This window comes from Aphanomyces invadans (assembly GCF_000520115.1).
Source record: "Aphanomyces invadans strain NJM9701 unplaced genomic scaffold supercont1.13, whole genome shotgun sequence".
In the NCBI taxonomy this organism is placed as follows: domain Eukaryota; phylum Oomycota; class Saprolegniomycetes; order Saprolegniales; family Verrucalvaceae; genus Aphanomyces; species Aphanomyces invadans.
In genome coordinates, this window is record NW_008580158.1 from 1,293,457 (window position 1) to 1,310,452 (window position 16,996).

The 16,996-nt window shown below is 54.8% G+C and overlaps 10 protein-coding genes across 11 annotated transcripts; 3 read left to right on the forward strand and 7 right to left on the reverse strand.

The window, feature by feature from the left end:
- Positions 1-1,651: 1,651 nt before the first annotated feature.
- H310_07326 lies at positions 1,652-3,226 on the reverse strand. 2 transcript variants are annotated; one of them, XM_008872705.1, is made up of 7 exons: positions 3,073-3,226; positions 2,948-3,013; positions 2,810-2,895; positions 2,151-2,755; positions 2,038-2,082; positions 1,902-1,977; positions 1,708-1,856 (listed from the first exon to the last, which is right to left on the reverse strand). In XM_008872705.1, exons 1-7 carry the CDS (start codon positions 3,150-3,152, stop codon positions 1,780-1,782), a joined length of 1,035 nt encoding a protein of 344 aa, XP_008870927.1. In that variant the 5' UTR covers positions 3,153-3,226; the 3' UTR covers positions 1,708-1,779. The 2 variants fall into 2 exon arrangements, with proteins under 2 accessions (XP_008870926.1, XP_008870927.1); XM_008872704.1 differs by having other exon boundaries at positions 1,652-1,856; positions 2,038-2,755.
- A 229-nt stretch (positions 3,227-3,455) lies between these two features.
- H310_07327 (hypothetical protein) lies at positions 3,456-4,005 on the reverse strand. Its single transcript, XM_008872706.1, has one exon. It carries the CDS (start codon positions 3,798-3,800, stop codon positions 3,477-3,479), a length of 324 nt encoding a protein of 107 aa, XP_008870928.1. The 5' UTR covers positions 3,801-4,005; the 3' UTR covers positions 3,456-3,476.
- On the forward strand, positions 4,004-7,129 carry H310_07328 (hypothetical protein). The gene has a single exon (XM_008872707.1). The coding sequence runs from the start codon at positions 4,056-4,058 to the stop codon at positions 5,340-5,342; it is 1,287 nt and encodes a 428-aa protein (XP_008870929.1). The 5' UTR covers positions 4,004-4,055; the 3' UTR covers positions 5,343-7,129.
- Positions 4,030-6,791, reverse strand: H310_07329 (hypothetical protein). Its single transcript, XM_008872708.1, has one exon. The coding sequence runs from the start codon at positions 6,090-6,092 to the stop codon at positions 5,583-5,585; it is 510 nt and encodes a 169-aa protein (XP_008870930.1). The 5' UTR covers positions 6,093-6,791; the 3' UTR covers positions 4,030-5,582.
- A 459-nt stretch (positions 7,130-7,588) lies between the features above and the next one.
- Positions 7,589-8,507, reverse strand: H310_07330 (hypothetical protein). The gene is made up of 2 exons (XM_008872709.1): positions 7,744-8,507; positions 7,589-7,694 (listed from the first exon to the last, which is right to left on the reverse strand). The coding sequence occupies exon 1, from the start codon at positions 8,494-8,496 to the stop codon at positions 8,032-8,034; it is 465 nt and encodes a 154-aa protein (XP_008870931.1). The 5' UTR covers positions 8,497-8,507; the 3' UTR covers positions 7,589-7,694; positions 7,744-8,031.
- A 1,027-nt stretch (positions 8,508-9,534) lies between these two features.
- On the reverse strand, positions 9,535-10,322 carry H310_07331 (hypothetical protein). Its single transcript, XM_008872710.1, has 2 exons — positions 9,802-10,322; positions 9,535-9,748 (listed from the first exon to the last, which is right to left on the reverse strand). Exons 1-2 carry the CDS (start codon positions 10,214-10,216, stop codon positions 9,543-9,545), a joined length of 621 nt encoding a protein of 206 aa, XP_008870932.1. The 5' UTR covers positions 10,217-10,322; the 3' UTR covers positions 9,535-9,542.
- Positions 10,323-10,556: 234 nt separating this feature from the next.
- Positions 10,557-11,828, forward strand: H310_07332 (hypothetical protein). Its single transcript, XM_008872711.1, has 4 exons — positions 10,557-10,924; positions 10,969-11,164; positions 11,214-11,393; positions 11,451-11,828. The coding sequence occupies exons 1-4, from the start codon at positions 10,593-10,595 to the stop codon at positions 11,679-11,681; spliced, it is 939 nt and encodes a 312-aa protein (XP_008870933.1). The 5' UTR covers positions 10,557-10,592; the 3' UTR covers positions 11,682-11,828.
- Positions 11,829-11,881: 53 nt separating this feature from the next.
- H310_07333 (hypothetical protein) lies at positions 11,882-14,367 on the forward strand. The gene is made up of 9 exons (XM_008872712.1): positions 11,882-12,049; positions 12,098-12,157; positions 12,215-12,311; positions 12,428-12,836; positions 12,880-13,123; positions 13,175-13,351; positions 13,405-13,495; positions 13,551-13,754; positions 13,816-14,367. The coding sequence occupies exons 1-9, from the start codon at positions 11,912-11,914 to the stop codon at positions 13,974-13,976; spliced, it is 1,581 nt and encodes a 526-aa protein (XP_008870934.1). The 5' UTR covers positions 11,882-11,911; the 3' UTR covers positions 13,977-14,367.
- On the reverse strand, positions 14,151-15,624 carry H310_07334 (hypothetical protein). Its single transcript, XM_008872713.1, has 3 exons — positions 15,500-15,624; positions 15,215-15,448; positions 14,151-15,162 (listed from the first exon to the last, which is right to left on the reverse strand). The coding sequence occupies exons 1-3, from the start codon at positions 15,614-15,616 to the stop codon at positions 14,299-14,301; spliced, it is 1,215 nt and encodes a 404-aa protein (XP_008870935.1). The 5' UTR covers positions 15,617-15,624; the 3' UTR covers positions 14,151-14,298.
- A 137-nt stretch (positions 15,625-15,761) lies between these two features.
- On the reverse strand, positions 15,762-16,865 carry H310_07335 (hypothetical protein; the record flags this gene model as incomplete). Its single annotated transcript, XM_008872714.1, has 1 exon — positions 15,762-16,865. One exon carries the CDS (start codon positions 16,863-16,865, stop codon positions 15,762-15,764), a length of 1,104 nt encoding a protein of 367 aa, XP_008870936.1.
- Between the last annotated feature and the right edge of the window lie 131 nt (positions 16,866-16,996).

A 16,996-nucleotide genomic window follows, 5' to 3' on the forward strand; every position in this document is an offset into this window, starting at 1 on the left:
GAAGGCTGGAGGCCAAACCGAATGAACTTCTCGATCTTGCTAAGACGGAACGACAAGGGTGGCACCGAGGGACTTGAGGAAGCTTCGCTTGTCGGCCACCCAGTCGGCGGCTCTTCGCGTGCCGATCCAACGAAATTCGTTGGATCGGCATAGTGATTCGTTGAACGAATCACTCTAATCATGGTCATGTTGTCGACGTCGATGGAGCTGCAATTTCTGGCGCTCCTGGAGTCTGTCTAAGCGAGCATGTGAATATGTCTTCGTGGCAAACGCACGCTGCACAAGTCACTGTCGACGCCATTCGATGCTGGTCGATCAACCACCACAACAGCGACGAATCGGGTTTCTGAGAGGTCCAAGTCGCGAGCGGAGTTGAACCGTCGGACCCTTTGGCGTGGATTGCCATGCCCATCAACGAGTGCGGGTCCAATGGGTCCGCCGACGCCCCCGACGACTGGTGCCATTTGTCCCTTGTTACAAAAACCCAAGTGCGAGCTGCGACAACGTCGTGACCCTGCGGTCGCGAATGGACAAGTCGGTCGTCACTCGAGAACATCGTTGCCTGGCAACGTTGCCACACGCTCAAGGCCGTCGGAAGGGCTATTGTTCAACCGACCAAATCGACGGTCGTGAGAAAGATCGCGTTCTTGGCGCCTCTTGTTGCCCCAGTTGCGACCAAAGCGCGACTAACCCGACGCAGTTTGCTGTCGTTGTGAAAGGCGCCGACTCGTCCTCCCCGGGCATCGAGTTTCTGTGCGAGCCTCTGCTTGGCGACTGCTTCTCGCTCAAGTCTGACATCAACCCGAATGTGGCGCAGCAGTTGCTGCCACCCAACTTCTCCACCGACAACACCGACATCCTCGCCATCAACGGAACAGGTCCCTTCGACCCAACGATGCTAAATATCGCGACGGTTCTGCAATAGTCTCCGTGCACCTTGGTGGACGAGACTGTCATCGGGCTCCAAGGCGACACGGAGAGCCACATCGGTCGCTGCACTAGATGACTCCATCTACTTCGAGGGACGTGCACGGCACTGCGAACGTCTCGCGGATGGCCGACGCGTACCAGCATCGATGCAACAACTTCGACCCCGCGCGATTCAGTGGACGTGTGAGCCGGCGGGGATGGGCAACAAGATCGCACCGATGGCCGACTTGAGCACCTACTTGTCGCGGTGCAACGGATGTGCGCCCGTCGTGCTGTCGCTGAGCAGGCGCCCCGACTGCGTGTGCATGCATGTCATTGATTGACGCGAGACCAATGCCGCCAGGTGTGCCGTCAAGTTATTTTGGCGCCGGCGCAGCAGGTGATGGCTGTGGCATCCCATCGTGGACAGCCCGGCCTCGACAGCTTCTATCCACTCCAGGACAACGGAGATCGTACCCTTCTCGTGGCGGAGGGACTCTCTGTCGTGGGTTGTGCCGTGTTGGGAGCAGTCGCGTATCAAAACCCGGGCCGCCTGTCGTCGTGGGATTGCTCGAGAGGGCAAAAGCACCCTGAACCATGCCTTGTCCTGTCGTAAACTGTCGCTGGATTCGAGTGAACGAATATTGTGTTGCAGTGGCTGCTTTGCACCGGTGTGGAGCCGATGGTTCCTGGAATGGGGCGAGTGCTCCTGTCTCTGTCGACGCACCACAGCGTGCGTCATGCTCCACGTTGTAGCGCCAGAGTACGAGCACTGTTGACGCTCCAGTGACTGCTGCCGTGAGAACGAACTTGGGATTGATCAGCGACGTATTTCATTCGCACTAAACTCTCCGCGTTTTCTTCCATAAGCTACTGGAGAGACAGCGACTTGGGAACGATCTTGATGCCGCCAAACACCGCTCGAACGACGACGCCAACAAAGTAACCTACGGTCAGCATGAGCTCGATCCCGTTGTCTCTATCAGCGATACATGCAAGAAGGATGGGCCAGAAGCACAGACACATTCCCCCGACGAGCCAGAGGTGGCCCACGGCTCGCCACGACGCCTACAAGTTGAACGGACGGTGGGCAAGATTATCCCCACACATCTGCTGTACGTTTCCTACCTGAGGGCGTAGCACCTGCGTCTGGTCTTTCTGTGATGCGAAGCACTACACACCACGCAAAGGTCGAGGGTACATCTCAAAATTGTGTTGGGGGTGGTGTTGCCAAAGTGTACCTGGTGCTCAATAAACTCGTTGAGCAAGGCCTCCTTGGCGACCCACAACTGATCGAGACACCCCTCGACATTCTCTCCGACGTCCGCCATCGGGATGCGGCGGCAGTGCAAGTGAACTTTCGACGGGCCTTGGCCCATCACGATTTTCTTCATCGAAGGCAACTGCACGTCCACGTGTCGATCATACCCCATGGCGAACGTCGGCACTTCCCCCGAGTACGACGGAAACGCCATCGTAATGTCCAATATGTCTGGCTTGACGGGGCTGTCCTTGAATGCCTCCAGCATGAGCCTGAGCCCCGTTGAGCGCGGCAGGAGTACACGATGAAGCATCGGTCGATTCTGTTTCTGGCCAAACTCGTGTGACTTGGCCATGGACTCTATGAAGATGGTCGTGCCTTCTGGGAACAGCAGCAGCCAGAATGGAAAGTTATCTTGCACGAAATTTTGCATGTATGCTTGAATCGCGACCCGGTCGACTTTGATATCTCGACGCAAGAATAGGAAATCCAACATCGCCATGCCCGTTCCAAGAATTGGCAACGACCGCAATGTGTGCTTCATGGCGATTTTGAGGTTGCCCGCGCCGCCATGAACGCGCATTACTAGCCACACATTCAGCGTTGATCACTCGAGAAAAGCGTGTGCAGCTTCCGTACGTTCGGAAATGTACCACCAGTCTGCATCGACTTGGTGGTTGGCGATGATAAACATGGGCTTAGATGTGTCGGTCGGCAAGTCTCCTCTACGAAACCCCATCATTGACCACGCCCTGAGCACTCGTCATTGCCACGTACGACACGATGAGATCACAAGGACGAAAGCAATACGCCATAATCTCGACGTACGTGGCAAAGCACCTCCTGCAAAAAGGGGCACAAGTAAGTTGGAGCGTGACCGTTCGTTCGTTGCAAATACACACCCGATTGCCCGCCGGAAATGGGCACGACTGAATGGACGAATCGTGCATGTGGCAGCTTCATACACGAGCACAACGGGCATGTGCAGGACCAGGCATAGGACCGTGATTGCGCCGCGCGCGACTCCGATCGCTGTGGCTGCTGTTGTCGACAGAGGCATTGCAAAACTGACCGTTTCACGAACGGGCCCGCTTCGTGGAAATTCCACCAATGAAAGCGCTCCAAGTTTTGAATTGGCCAATTGAATCGCGCGTCGACAGTGGAGTGTCACGACGGAATTCCACGTCATGGTGGTTACATGTCGTGGCCTGGATGGATCGACGGCGGCAATGCGCCGCCATCAATTGCACATCACAGCCGCTCTTCTCATGGAGCGCTATCGGTTGTATGTATGCATGAGGGCCATTCAAAGGATGTTGACTTGAAACATGCCCAGGCAAGCGGCCAGGCGAAAGACGAGGAGGCTGTCTCCGTTCGATATGCCGCTCGACGACCATGTAAACATCGCAGCAAACAACGCTGTCCATGCAACATGGTTGAAGGGTCGGGTATTCTCGAATGCTCCATCGCATGCCATGCTCGAGTGAAAACACTCTACATCGTCCATTGCACAAGCAAACCGTTCGATGTGCATACCAGTAATACGAAGGATCGCAGCTCCAGCAGCCAAATATTGGCCAAGAGAAGCAGTTTGCATTGCCCTCCGCAGCATCCTCTCTACGATCTGCATTGGCGCCGTTTAGATGCTTCGACGGAGCGAGATGGTTGCGCCCTCGTCGTGGATGTCGCCGAGTGTCGAGGCGCCTTTTTGGTCACCTGGCAATAAAATATCTCTGCGAATTTATTTGAAGAGTTTAACTCATATTCTGTTCAACTAAGCGGTCCTTGAAATTTAAAAAATGTCGCTTTTGATTGGTCGAATTGCCGGTCGCACCAGCATGAGCTGTCGTCGATCGACACACAACCCAACGAGACCACGACCAGGATGCGGCTGGCGCGGACGTTCGTCGCCATCACCGCTGCGCTCATGTCGCTTGGACGTGCAGAAGACATCCAGTCGGATGTCTCAGAAGAGATGAAGAGCACGGGGTCCGCAGGGCTTGCAGAGTCGTACAATCGAACGATTCACATGGGCAAATCCGCACGGTTCAAATTGGCGTACCCGAACGCTAGGTTCATCTACGTCCGGTTTTCCAAGCTGGACCTGCCTCCAGGAGACACATTGACACTGTCCACGAACGAAACGACTGTCGTGTACAAAGGCTATGCCCGTCGCCGCCGTCGACGAGCCAAAGATTCGACTGGAGAGGACTTCTTTTACTCGGACAGACTCATGGGCGACTCGGTCAACATCTCGTACACTCCCCATGGCAAAAACAAAAAGTCGGTAAAGCAGACTCCGCCTTCGTTTGGCGTCACGATCGGGTCGTATATTCGTGGCGTCGCCCGCATCAGATCGACCGACGGCAAGTCCCTCGTGAATCCGGCCTGCGTGTCGGCCACCCCCGCGTGGCAGCCAGCCGTTTGTTTCAAGGAATCGGACCCCCTCGTGTATGAGAGCTCACGCAGTCTGGCACGCATGGTGACCCTCGGAAGCGCTTCCGTCGCGCAATACGCCACGGGGTTCCTCGCGGGCTGCCACGGGTACTTCTTCACGAACGAACACAACGTGCGCACGAAAACTCAAGTGGACGCGACGGATTTTGGTTTTCTGGCCGCTAGTACCGAGTGCGACGACAAATGCAACAAGCGGGCGCTGGGTTGCCCCCACAAACTGCTGTTGCGCGGGTCAGCGACTCTCGTGGCGGTCGACACCAAGCTCGACTACGCCTTGCTGCGTTTTGATAAACACGCGCGCAAGCAGCTCAAGCGACTAAACGTGCCGCATCTATCTCTTCGATCGACTCTGGTGGGCGACAACCGCAGCAGCCTCGCGGGGGAATCGATCTACGTGCCGCAGCATCCCGACGGGACAGCAGCAAAGATCGCCACGCGGCTGCAAAATGGGACGGACGCGGTCATAGTCGACGCCAACCTGGCTAACAAATGCGGGACACGCCAGCTCGGATATATGGTCGATACGATCGGAGGGTCGTCTGGGGCCCCCGTGATTGCCACAAAGGACCACAAAGTGATTGGGCTGCACCATTGTGGCGACTGCAATGCTGGCAGCGAAGGCACGGCGCTGCGGTCAGCCATTTTCATGCACGACATCTTGACCGATCTGAAGAGGAAGAAGGTTGCGTTGCCCCGTTGTTTCACCGATTCATAGCACGGTGGTACCGTGCTTCATAACCGATCAAACCGCGTTGGTCTTTTGCATCGTGTTGATAGACCTGTACGCACATAAAGCAGTCGCGTGTAGATAAAAGTTGCATCCCTCTTCCAATCGCGACAGGTCCGGGCACGCTGAGGAAGAGTGGTGGCGACGATGAAGATCGCGTTAGAGTCCATGAAAAGCAATTGCAACTTCTCTGTGGGGCGCACAGCAGCAGGGTCGAGCTTATGTGGTCTAGTGCAGACCGAGGAATCCAAGAGGCACGACGACGGGGCTGGCGACCTTGGCCACGACAGTCAAGTCTCTCGCGTCCAGCACGACCAGAAAGCTTTGCTTGGCATGGCCATCCAAGACGACCGTCAACAACACGCCGTCGTCTTCGTTCTGCGCGGACGGATGCGGTACACAAAAATGGGTTTCACTGGGAACGTCCCCCGCCTCCCATCGCAGCTCGTTTCCCGTCTTCAAATTCAATGTGACGACGCCGTCGAAAAACACCGCGCTGTCGGCCATTGCATACACGAAATGGTACTTGCCGTAGTGGCGACAACGTTCGTTGATACTGGGCAATTCGAGCGTCGGCGATTCCCACACTTGGGGTACGTTTGGGAACGTCGGCGGCGTCGAGACCAAGGAGTGGGCCGACACATTTCGCAGTCGGAAGCGGGCGAGGCGGGCGTCCGACTCGTCAAACACCGACCTTTGCACGATCGACGGCACGTTCAATCGGTCGAGAATGGCCATGTCGTTGTTCCGGATTGAGTCAAGCTCGATGTCGTCGAACGCGTCGAACGAGTGTGGAAGAAGAAAAACGCTTCCGTTGATTCAAAAGTCGCGACATGGGCCATCGTGGCGCGGTCGACGACGTAAAACAGGCACTGCTTCGCAGGCTGCCACGTCAGCCCCTCGGAAAAGCTGTGTGTGTGGATCTTTAGGGGGGTTGGCAATCGCCGGGGGCGTCGTCACAACCACGTATTTTGTTGTGGACGAAAACGAGTCGATGTACGACCACGAGGGGTCTGGAATGACTGCCTCGCGGACACTGCCGTCGTTGTCCAAGCGGAAGACGCCCGTGTGTTTGCCCATCCAGTCGATATTGACGTTGAAATACGTGTCGGTGGCAGCGTCGTGTTCTAGTGAAACGTGGTCAAGGCAATGGCACAACTACAGGGAGAACTTGCGCTCGTGCGCTGTGGATATCGCCCCCACGAGTCGGTCGTCGTACGCCGAGTACTTGGCAAACGTTTTCGTCTCGAAAATGTCGACATCAATCAGTTAGAGCATGTTGTTATCGCTCTTGACCGCAATCGTGTTGAGAACGAGCGACTTGGGCAAGGTCGACACTGTCACGTTCAAATTCATCTCTCAGGGGCGGTAGACGGTGCGATGGCCGCGTGGATCATGGCCGCAACCAAAGAGAGATACGCAAGGATCGAGCGCCGGGCCAAACAAAATCGGGTTCGCGTTGAATCAAGTCGCGCATGCCCGTCGCGATGAGCTTGTTGTGGTACCACACCGTCCCATCCGATCGAATATTGAATTGATGCATGACACCAAGGCCGTCCAAGCAATGCCGGATCGTAGTCGGTTTTTTCGACAGGGGGCGGGACGGAATGGCGTATATATGCCAGGGGAAGTCCGATACAGGACGCTGTTGGCAAGCCATGCAGGAAGAACGCCCTCCACAACCTTGTACACGACAGGCGCGCGTTGTTCGACCAAGGTTTGGAACCCCGAGGCGGCGGCGGCCGACGCTTTGTTGACAAGTGCCCCCACCGAACATGCCCCACTACTGCCACCGTCTGTCGTCAACGCCCATCGAGAATGACGGTTGATTCACACACATTCTACCCTAAACTTCAACTTTGCGACATTTCGTCATGACACGGTCGGCATCACACTGCCGACGGCAATGTCGGGCCTCCAGTCACTTGGCAAGTGAGCGCTTCAAAGAGGCCGACGCACAACGCTTGTGTGACCGCCTTGGCTTGACAACGGGTACTGCCGGATGCTCCTGTGTCAACTGATTGAGTCGTGCACACGGGTCAACCGATTGTGTTGGTTGAAACGTGCATGAAGAGGTCACTTCACTTGGAGGGCAGCGTGTGGCTACATATGCCGTCGGGACGCGACCCCCACCAGTCACAGCTGCGAAAATAAGTTGCTGCGTGTAAACCTTGGAATGATGAAGCGGGTGTGTAGGGTCTGCCATTTCGACTGGACTAAGCGGAAGTACAATACGTTGGTGAAATTTTCGTTCAAGATGATTACGATCGCGTGATTTTGTTCAGTGACGACACTAGATGCAATACGTTGAGGGTCCAAAAGGTTTTCGTATCAACTTGTCTAGACAATTGCGTCGGGTGACGGGCGCTGCGACTTAGTGAGACTTTACCAGAGGCGCTCGCTCACTGAATGCTTCGGATTCACCCCACAGAAGCACTTCTTGCAACGATCGCCCTGCCATGGGACCAGCGCTGATATACAAGAGATATACAATAGTGACGCCATTGCCGAGGAAAAACAGCCCAGCCACCCACAGCATGGCGATCGCGACATTGCCTTCACGCAGTTCACGCACTAGCACGTACGTCGTGACCATGGAAATGCCTGTGAGTACGTCGACAAGCGTCACGTAAGCCCATGTGTCGGAACGGATGAAGTCCCAGCCGTCTGGGACGGATTAGGTGGCCAGAGCGTAAAAGAGGTAGGCCCAATAGATGAGCCCAAGAGTGCCAATGCACCATTGAAATACCAGCACTCCCCAAGTCTTCGTGTTTGGCGCGTGGAGCGTATGGTGGAGCGGCAGCACCGAATCTCGCAATGTGCCTCTACCCGTCCAGATCAGGACAACAAACAGTGCCACTGACACGACATTGCCCAAAATAGTGCATGCGACGACCACAATGACGCCCACAACCAGGTTCGGAGATCGGAACCACATATATGGGACGGTGAAGCATAGCCCCGCAACATAATCGATCAAAGCACAAGTGGCCCACACGTTCGACCGGATGTGGCTGAACCCTTCGGAGAGAGAGACGTCACGGATTGCAGGAAATAGGACTGTCGCAAAGTACACGGTCGGCACGGCCAGAACCGCGCCGACCACAAAGCGCGCGAGGAGATGGTGCGGCGACGGCGACATGAACGTCTGAGAAGGTCAAACGATATGCCGTTGACGTTGCCACGCTCCCATTGGTTCAATTAATTCTACAGATGGCCAATCAATGGCATTCAAGATTCGGCCGAGATTTCACGAAAAAAATACGAAAATATGACGAAAGTTTGTTGGGGGTGTCCACGACAACAACTGCCGCGAAGTTGACGCAAGTCCATTGAATGCATGCTTGGAGGGTGAGGCAGAAATGACATGAGTTTGTCTACCTCTAGAGAGGGTATGCGTGGAGTTGTTTTGCAGAAATCGTGTGGACTCTTCACGGACCGTGGCACTTTCGTTGGGTTACAGCGTCACAAATGAAGGTTCGACTGGTAGCTAGCTCCTCTTGCTCCACAATCCGAAAGTCCCCATTGTGTGTACTTCACACGGAATTGCTCAGCCTATGGACAGTGTAATCATCGAACCATTGCCCATTTTTCAGCTTTTTACACGATGGCTCGTGTGGGTTGTGACGTAGCGCTGATGCGGTACACCATGCCCTTCACCAGCTTGATGGAGCCTTGCCAGTGGCACGTGAAGTGTTCTTCCCGGGTGAAAGAAGGGAGTGTCCACATGGGCACGAAAATCGACGGATGCTGTATCGCAACCAGTAATGTTTTGTGGTGGTTTTCGACAATGTCGCATGCCTACGTGGTGTCGTCGTGAGTCATTCGGCGGCCTGCCTCCACTGAAGAAAGCATTTTTCAGAGAAGCCCCTTCCTCCACTCACGCAATTATACACGCTAGTACGACCTCTGTGTTTGCAAGACTGTACTTATAGCAACCTCCTGCTTGCACGAACGGCCGAACCTTTGGCGCGCTCGAGTCTGTGTGATCTGCCATCATTCGACTCGTGAAGTGGCCTCCACCCATGCAACTAGATCCCCTCAGTGTTTCAATAACTTAGCATGGATTCCCTGACATGATATATTGACCGGTGTGCCGGGGGGGACAGCTCGTGGGCCAGAATTTTCCAGTGTACTCTCGAGCCCCACGCAGCGCGCCCATCGCATCGTCTGGGCATGGTCACTGAACTACTCTTCGACAGATATCTGACATGCCATTATTGCGGCACGATCTTGTACAGCAGCACAACACGAATTCCCATGGTGGCCGCGTCTACAGCAGCATCGGCACTTCGAAGACAACAGTCTGCATGCATCAGCCGGCTCTGAGATGAATACATCTACGCGACCTTGCATGATGGCTTTCACCTGCATGTTGAAGAAGCACGTTGTGACTGACGCCAACGCTAGTGAGTTCCAGCACGGGTCCTTGTTTTGGCTCACTTACGTTTGTTCCAGCATCTTGGTACAAACCGAACGAGGATGGACATAGAGGGCCAGTAAGTGACCCAACACCAGAATTGGGCCAAGATTGCTGCTGTTGTGTGGAAGAAGCTCATTGCACTCCCACCCGTCGCACGGCTGTTCCTTCTACAGCAGTCCTGGGCAGACTTCATGCATGTCGCCAGACTCCTGGTCATTTCAAGCTGCGGACATGTTTGCCCCGTACGATAGAAAGTTGGCGCATGCGTACGATAGTCCATGCAACGACGCCGCGTGGTGTTCTCACCTCCTTGTTTTTGCAGCACACTCCTCGACGTGAACTCCAACAAAGATGCTGTCGAGGCGCATTCATTCGTCACTTGAGCTTGCTGTAAGGCGACCGTGTTAAGCACGATATGATTCACTGAAGAGCAGGCCATCGACGTTCCTGAGCGAAAATGGTCGGTCGTCTTTGCGTCGTTCCCGGGCGCACAGAACCCCCCCGCATCGCTGGAGCAGTGCGCGCCTTCTCACGCTGAACTCTCAACCGCATGTGTTGTAAAAGTAAGGTTTTCCTTCGAATTTGGAGATCAAAAGTAAATGTGACGCTCTTCAACCGAGGGATGTGTATTTTTTCACACACCACTTTGCATCCTCTCGATTTTTGTAACAAATTTTTATAAATTTCGAATCTGATCGGTGGAATTTGAAAATATTTCGAAATTTGAATGCGGTTTTGGCGCATATTTCCCCCTTCTCGTCGCCACCACTTTCGTTTTCGCAAAATTCCCCCGTCGGTTTGGGAATTTCGCCACCATGGACAACTCGAATTCGACATTCAAGATCGACCACCCCGACGTGACGACGCTACAAACCGACGACCATGCCAACAACCACACGGTAAAGCCCGAGTCCAGCGATGGTGACGCCACGTCCCAGAGCGGCCGCAGTGGCAAGAAACGTGGGCCGTACCGGACCAAGGACGTAATTGCTGAAGAACGGGCCAAACTCGAGGCCGCCCGCAACATGAAGCGCATGAAGCGAATGATGGAAGCAAAAGCCAAGGACGAGAAACGCAGGCTTCGTGAACTGCGACGACAAGCGAAAGCTTCCCTCGATCCATCCGTCAAGCGCTCCAAGAGCCTGTGGTAGGTTCGACAGCAGCCGTGCAGTGTACCTCAAACGCGTGTAGGAGCCCCGAAGCAACGCAAGCTTGCGTACATGTGTCGTTGGCGATTCGAAAACAATACGACGCCATTCGAGACGAGCGACCACGATGGCAACCATTCTATCTCGATCACCTCCATCAACACGACGAACCCGCCCTGGCCCTGTGGAAACCCGACGAAATTCGCCGACATTTGGACGAGCTGTTGTTTCAGTTTCAGGTACTTATATTCCTTCCTGCACATTGTTTGGTCTAATGGAGACTTGCAGCACGAGCGCGAGCATTTGCGTGTGGGCCTCGAACCTCAAGTATTTGATGATATTGCCGAGCTAGCGGAGCTTGGGCTCACTCCGATCCGTCCCCCTGGGTTCTTGGACGAAGTGGGATTGGACCCGACTTCGTTTATCATTGAAGACACCAAGAAGTATGACTTGAAGGACATGACGTTGGTGCGTTGCCCGCCATCCCCTGGGATAGATTGTCTGACTGGCGTCGCGCTCTCGTAGGCGGAATCAAATCAAGCGATCATGTCGTTCCTGGCAGAGCAAAGCCGACTCGCGCAGCAGAATCAAATGTTGTTCATGCAACAGATGCAACAACTGCAACAGCATCAAGCCCAGCAATCGGCGCTTTTGCTTTCAGCGCTCGAGTCCCTTGGTGCTTCGCGAAAAGCAACGTCTAGCCCTCACAGTGGTGGCAGCGAAGTCCAGCGGGTGTCGCCCAACACGATCATTTAAGACCTCGCCTAAGAAGCGACGTGAATGTGTTTCGTTGTCGGTTGTTGCACGCCGCATTTGCCCCATTGCAAGAAATTGTGTATTTAATTACATGGATGAACTTGCTTTCGGTAAGAGAATTTAACAAAACGGAAATAATTGCCCATACTTTATCCAAGTGAGTGCGAATGCTGGGGTTTTTCTTCGGTTCTTGGGTGGAAGGAAACTTTTGGCACGGGATCAAGGACACCATGGCAACTCAAGAGCGCCAACGCAACTTCAAGAAAGGGATCGATGTCGAGGACATCCGCCGCCGGCGAGAAGACACGGCTGTCCGAATTCGTAAGGAGAAACGCGACGAACAACTCGCCCAGAAGCGTCGGATGGCGGTGGGTTCCTTTACGTTAAAGTCGATCATGTCGTCAATCCCCATGTAGGCTGGACAAATGGACGTCTCAGCACCAACTGAAGCTGTCGACGCCCACTTGCAGCAACGAGTAAGTGCATTGATCGTCTTTATGTGCATCTACTTGGCTTAATACGCGTCATGCTAGATCAACGAGCTGCCTGAAATGTGCCAGGACTTGCGATGTCCCGACCCGGTCAAGCAACTGAACGCCGTGACGAAATTCCGCAAACTTCTCTCCATCGGTATGCCCAAGCCTTCAATCCTTCTCGGCTTCTTGGCTTCGATCGATTGTGTGTTCTGGATCCTGCGATGGACAGCGTTCCCAACACTCTCGGCCTCGTTACACAATGCTTTGTAGAGAAAAACCCGCCGATCGAAGAAGTCATCTCTCTTGGTGTCGTACCTGTGTTTGTTGAGTTCCTCAAGTTCGAAGCGAACCCGCGGCTGCAGTTCGAAGCAGCATGGTCGCTCACCAACATCGCGTCGGGCACGTCCCTGCACACACGCATTGTGATTGAGCATGGCGCTGTACCCGTCTTCACGCAGCTGCTTTTGAGTCCCGATGACGACGTGCGAGAGCAAGCGGTGTGGGCACTTGGCAACATCGCCGGAGACTCGCCCGAGTGCCGCGACGTCGTGTTGAGCTGTGGCGCGCTGCAGCCTTTGACACAGCAGCTCTCGAGGGATGCAAAACCCACGATGGTGCGCAATGCGACGTGGACATTGAGCAACTTTTGTCGCGGTAAACCCGCCCCGCCTTTCGAAGCGTACGCGCATCATGCACATGGCGTGCCACTCATCCGATCGTAGTGTTCGACCCGCGCTATCGACCCTCGCTCAGCTCATTTTCTCCCAGGACGAAGAAGTCCTGACCGATGCGTGCTGGGCGCTGAGTTACTTGAGCGACGGTGGCAATGAAAAGATCCAAGCTGTGATTGAGACGGGTGCGTGCAAGCGTTTGATTGAGCTCTTGATGCACCCGTCGCCGTCCGTGCAGACGCCTGCACTGCGCGCGGTGGGCAACATCGTCACAGGCGACGACATCCAAACGCAGGCACGTTTTAGTTTTTTGGTCGGTTCGTGTGATCGACACTGGCTTGCGTAGGTGATGCTGAATTTGAACATCCTGCCGTGCCTGGTGGCGCTCCTGCACTCGCCCAAGAAGGGGATTCGAAAAGAAGCGTGCTGGACAGTCTCCAACATCACGGCAGGCAATCCGCAGCAGATCCAAACGATTTTTGATCACGACATCTTTCTCATTCTCCTCGACTACCTTGCCACGGTACTGTCCCCAACCCACACAGCGCACGCATGGCGACCTCAATCTATCGTCAGGCGGAGTTTGATATCAAGAAGGAAGCAGCGTGGGCTGTGTCGAACGCTACATCCGGCACACCCGAACAGATTCGACAACTCGTGCACTTGGGTGCGTCGGTCACGTCTTGTTGCAGCTTGCGCTAAGGCTACTGTGTTGTGGCTAGGATGCATCCCCCCTCTGTGCAACCTGCTCGAAGTGTCCGAGCCCAAACTCATCACGGTGGCGCTGGAAGGCCTGGAAAACATCCTCGTGGCGGGAGAGAACCAAGGCCTTGCGGACGGCACCCACGTGAACGAGTACGTAACCGTGGTCGAAGACTGTGACGGCGTGACCAAAATTGAAAACCTCCAGTACCACGAACAGACTGGTACGCATCGACGACTTGTGCTGTCGATGGAATCGGATCGATGGTGACCGATCGATGGTAGAAATCTACAACAAGTCGCTTGGATTGATCGAGCGGTTCTTCCAAGGCGAAGATGACGACGTTGGTGCGGACGTTGCGGTGCAAGGCGGTCAGTTCCAGTTTGGGTTTGACCCGGCGACAAACGCGCACCCGACTGTCTTTTCGTTTGGGCAACCGCAGTAGCCCAACTGGGTGCTGCTCCCTCACTCCACGTCGTGTGCAGGATAAAGTAGAGTGCCAACGATTGCATGTGTCCCGTTGTGCCAAACTCGACCCGTGTGACGACGCGTTTGCAAGCGGCCACACTCTCTATGGGCCGACATGGCGCAAGGCATGAAACTTGGGCTAGATACAAGTGCACGAGCGAATCAGTGGTTTCACCGCATCATCTTTTCGGTCTAATCATTCCATTCGATCCTGTGCTACCCATATACTGTCGACGTTGGTGCGCGAGACAAGGTTGTCGATGGTGGCTGCGCACACGGTATCGTCGCTATGGAGACTGCTATTTGTCTGTCCCTGCGTGTTTCAATTCGTCAGTCGGAATCGTCCCCATCTGCTCAAGCACTTGGAGTCCTCGTTGGACCTTTTCGCGCGTCTCGGCGCTTACGTCGTCGTCGGCGGCGAGGAGAGAATTCAGTCGCTGCAGTGTTTCGAGCATTTCCGCTGGATTGATATGAGACAAAATGGAGGAATCGACGGGTGGGTTCTTCGGCATCTCGTTCGCCTCGTGGTCTTCTTCATGGATGACTGCGAGATGGCCCTCGCTGTTGCCGTGATCACCTCCCGATGGCTCTGACCATGCCGAAGCAACTTGCCGAGGCATCTTGTTCACGGTGGGCTTGGCCTTATCGTCCGACGGTGGAGGTGTGCACCACGTGTCGCCAGCGTATGGCAATTCGCAGCGGTGCAGAGCAAGCCGTAGCAACGCATGCCGTTGGCGTGATCGTTCCCTGTGTCGACAGACCTGAATACCTCCATAGCACACCAAACCCACTCCGAGCGTGTTGAATGTTGTCGTCGCATTGAAGATCCAAGCAACGATGATGCACAAACCAGCAACGAAAGCAACCCAGTGAGCAATTGCAAACAACTCAGACTGCAGCGGTGTTCGTGTTTCCGTGACGTGTGTGCCAAGGAAATTCTGAATGCTGCGAACCACTGCCACGTCGTGGCAGTGGTCAAATGACGGCCATGACGCCGATGGTACGTCGGAAGGAGGAGGTAATGACGTCTTTTCACCGCTGGCGGCTACTGACGTGAAGACGGGTCCGAGATGACGGTCGAGTCGAAGCCACAGCGGGTTGGTTTTTGGCAAGTCGAGGCATTCGAGAGCAATCGCCAACGTTGTAAAGTGAATCAATTGCATCTGTACGTGCAAGTGAGAGACTCGCTTCCCATAGAACAATTGTGGAACTTACGTGCGCTGGAACAGACTGTTGCGACGCCGTAGTGAGGTCCAGTGCGCCCAGCAGTTCTTCGAGGACTTCTGGTACCGCTCGGGCTAATGCACCATTGGCCTTATCCAAGAGGGACACCAGAAGCGACCGAGTGACGTCAAGTAGACGTAGGCTGTTGACAGAGTTGTCGAGACGTAGGGATGCAAGTGCCATGGCGAGGCGACTGGCAAGGTCCATTTTGTCGCCAAACGAGAGCTGTTGGAGAAGTCATTGTACGCGGTAGGCATGCGAGGTCTTCAACCGTACCTGCTTCAAGTGACCGCGAACGGACATTAGCTCATTCAGTGCATCACGAAGCTCGTTGGGGTTTGCGGTTGCTAGTGCTTCCAGCATCGCGCGACTGTAGCCCTTGCTCGCCTCCATTGTGCGAGGTCAATTCGGCAATATCGACCTCTTCAAGCAGCGACGCCATTACGAATCGGTGATTGGATAAAATCAATTGGATTAAACTATTTGGATTGGACATATATTTGATTTACTTCATATGCATCCAGGATGCACCGCAACTCTAGGAGCCCAGGTCAAGGGATTGAGTGAAAGAGCTCACAGTTGTCTCGAATGCATCACTCCCTGTAGCGTAGCTGTTGGCTAGATGGAAGCACACGTTGTCGTTAGTGAGAAGTGCGCTTGCCATGGAGTACATATCGTTGCTCAACGATTGGGGAAACGCTTGCACGAACGCGTCGAGAGCGGTGCGTCCAGGAAGGCACTGGTCGTCTTCAAAGAGCGCCGCCAGGGTCAGGTCCGTGTCAATTACGGTGGACGTCACTACAGGCATTTTGCTAGCCCATTTCAAGAGGGCGTTGATGGGAGTCACACACGCATCCGGCAAATTCGGCGCAACGAAGAGCGTGGTCGACACGTTTCTCGTCGTAGTGATGGAACCACCCTTTGCGGCCTGGAGGCCTTGGTCGTTGGGCACCTGCACTGCATTGAGCACAGTCCACACTAGCTGCTGCAAGTTGCCCGAGGACATGGCCAGAACGGACGACAAAAGAGTGAACCCACAAAGTTGCGACTCGTCCTGGAATCCTGAGTACTGACGGGAACAAACCACATCCACGACGCGGCTGACAGCGTCGACCACGAACGAGTCGAAAGGAACACCGAACTGAGCAATCGAGTCCTCAAGAAGCGCGACGCAGCATGGCTGCGATGACAAGAGAGGCATGAGGGCGGGCAATAGAGCCCGACGGAGGCAGGGCAAGACATCAGTCATGGGTAAGCACAACGAGTCGAAGTAAGCTGCGTCCTTAGCAGACAGGGAGGCAAAGCCAGACGAAGTCAATAGATCCGCGGCAGTGATGCTTGGATATGACGACGTTGCTGTGACAAGCCAGTCGAGCGCCCGGAAACAGGTCGGTGTTTCCAAGACGACCGATCCAGCTTGCATGAGCGTTGCTGTGTCGAAAGATCCAATGCATGTCGAGAAGGAACTGGGCAATGGAACGCCGTTCAGCAATTCGTGGGTGGCCAGACCAGTGTAGGTCAACAACGACGACGCCAATGGGCTGTGTGGATCGTGAGCTTGGGGGCAACTCGAGTCCGTTGCACCCACCACACCAATCAATCCACCGAGTCGGAGAACATGCAGGAGCTTGCGTGTCACCATGTTTCAAACTCTTAAATGGTTAGCCTTGGGCATCCGTGACGATGCACCACCACCTATCCGAAAACACAACTCGTGGTAGCCGCTCAACCGACGGCTGCACTGGCGCGGCACACCGCTCATTTGGCCATGCA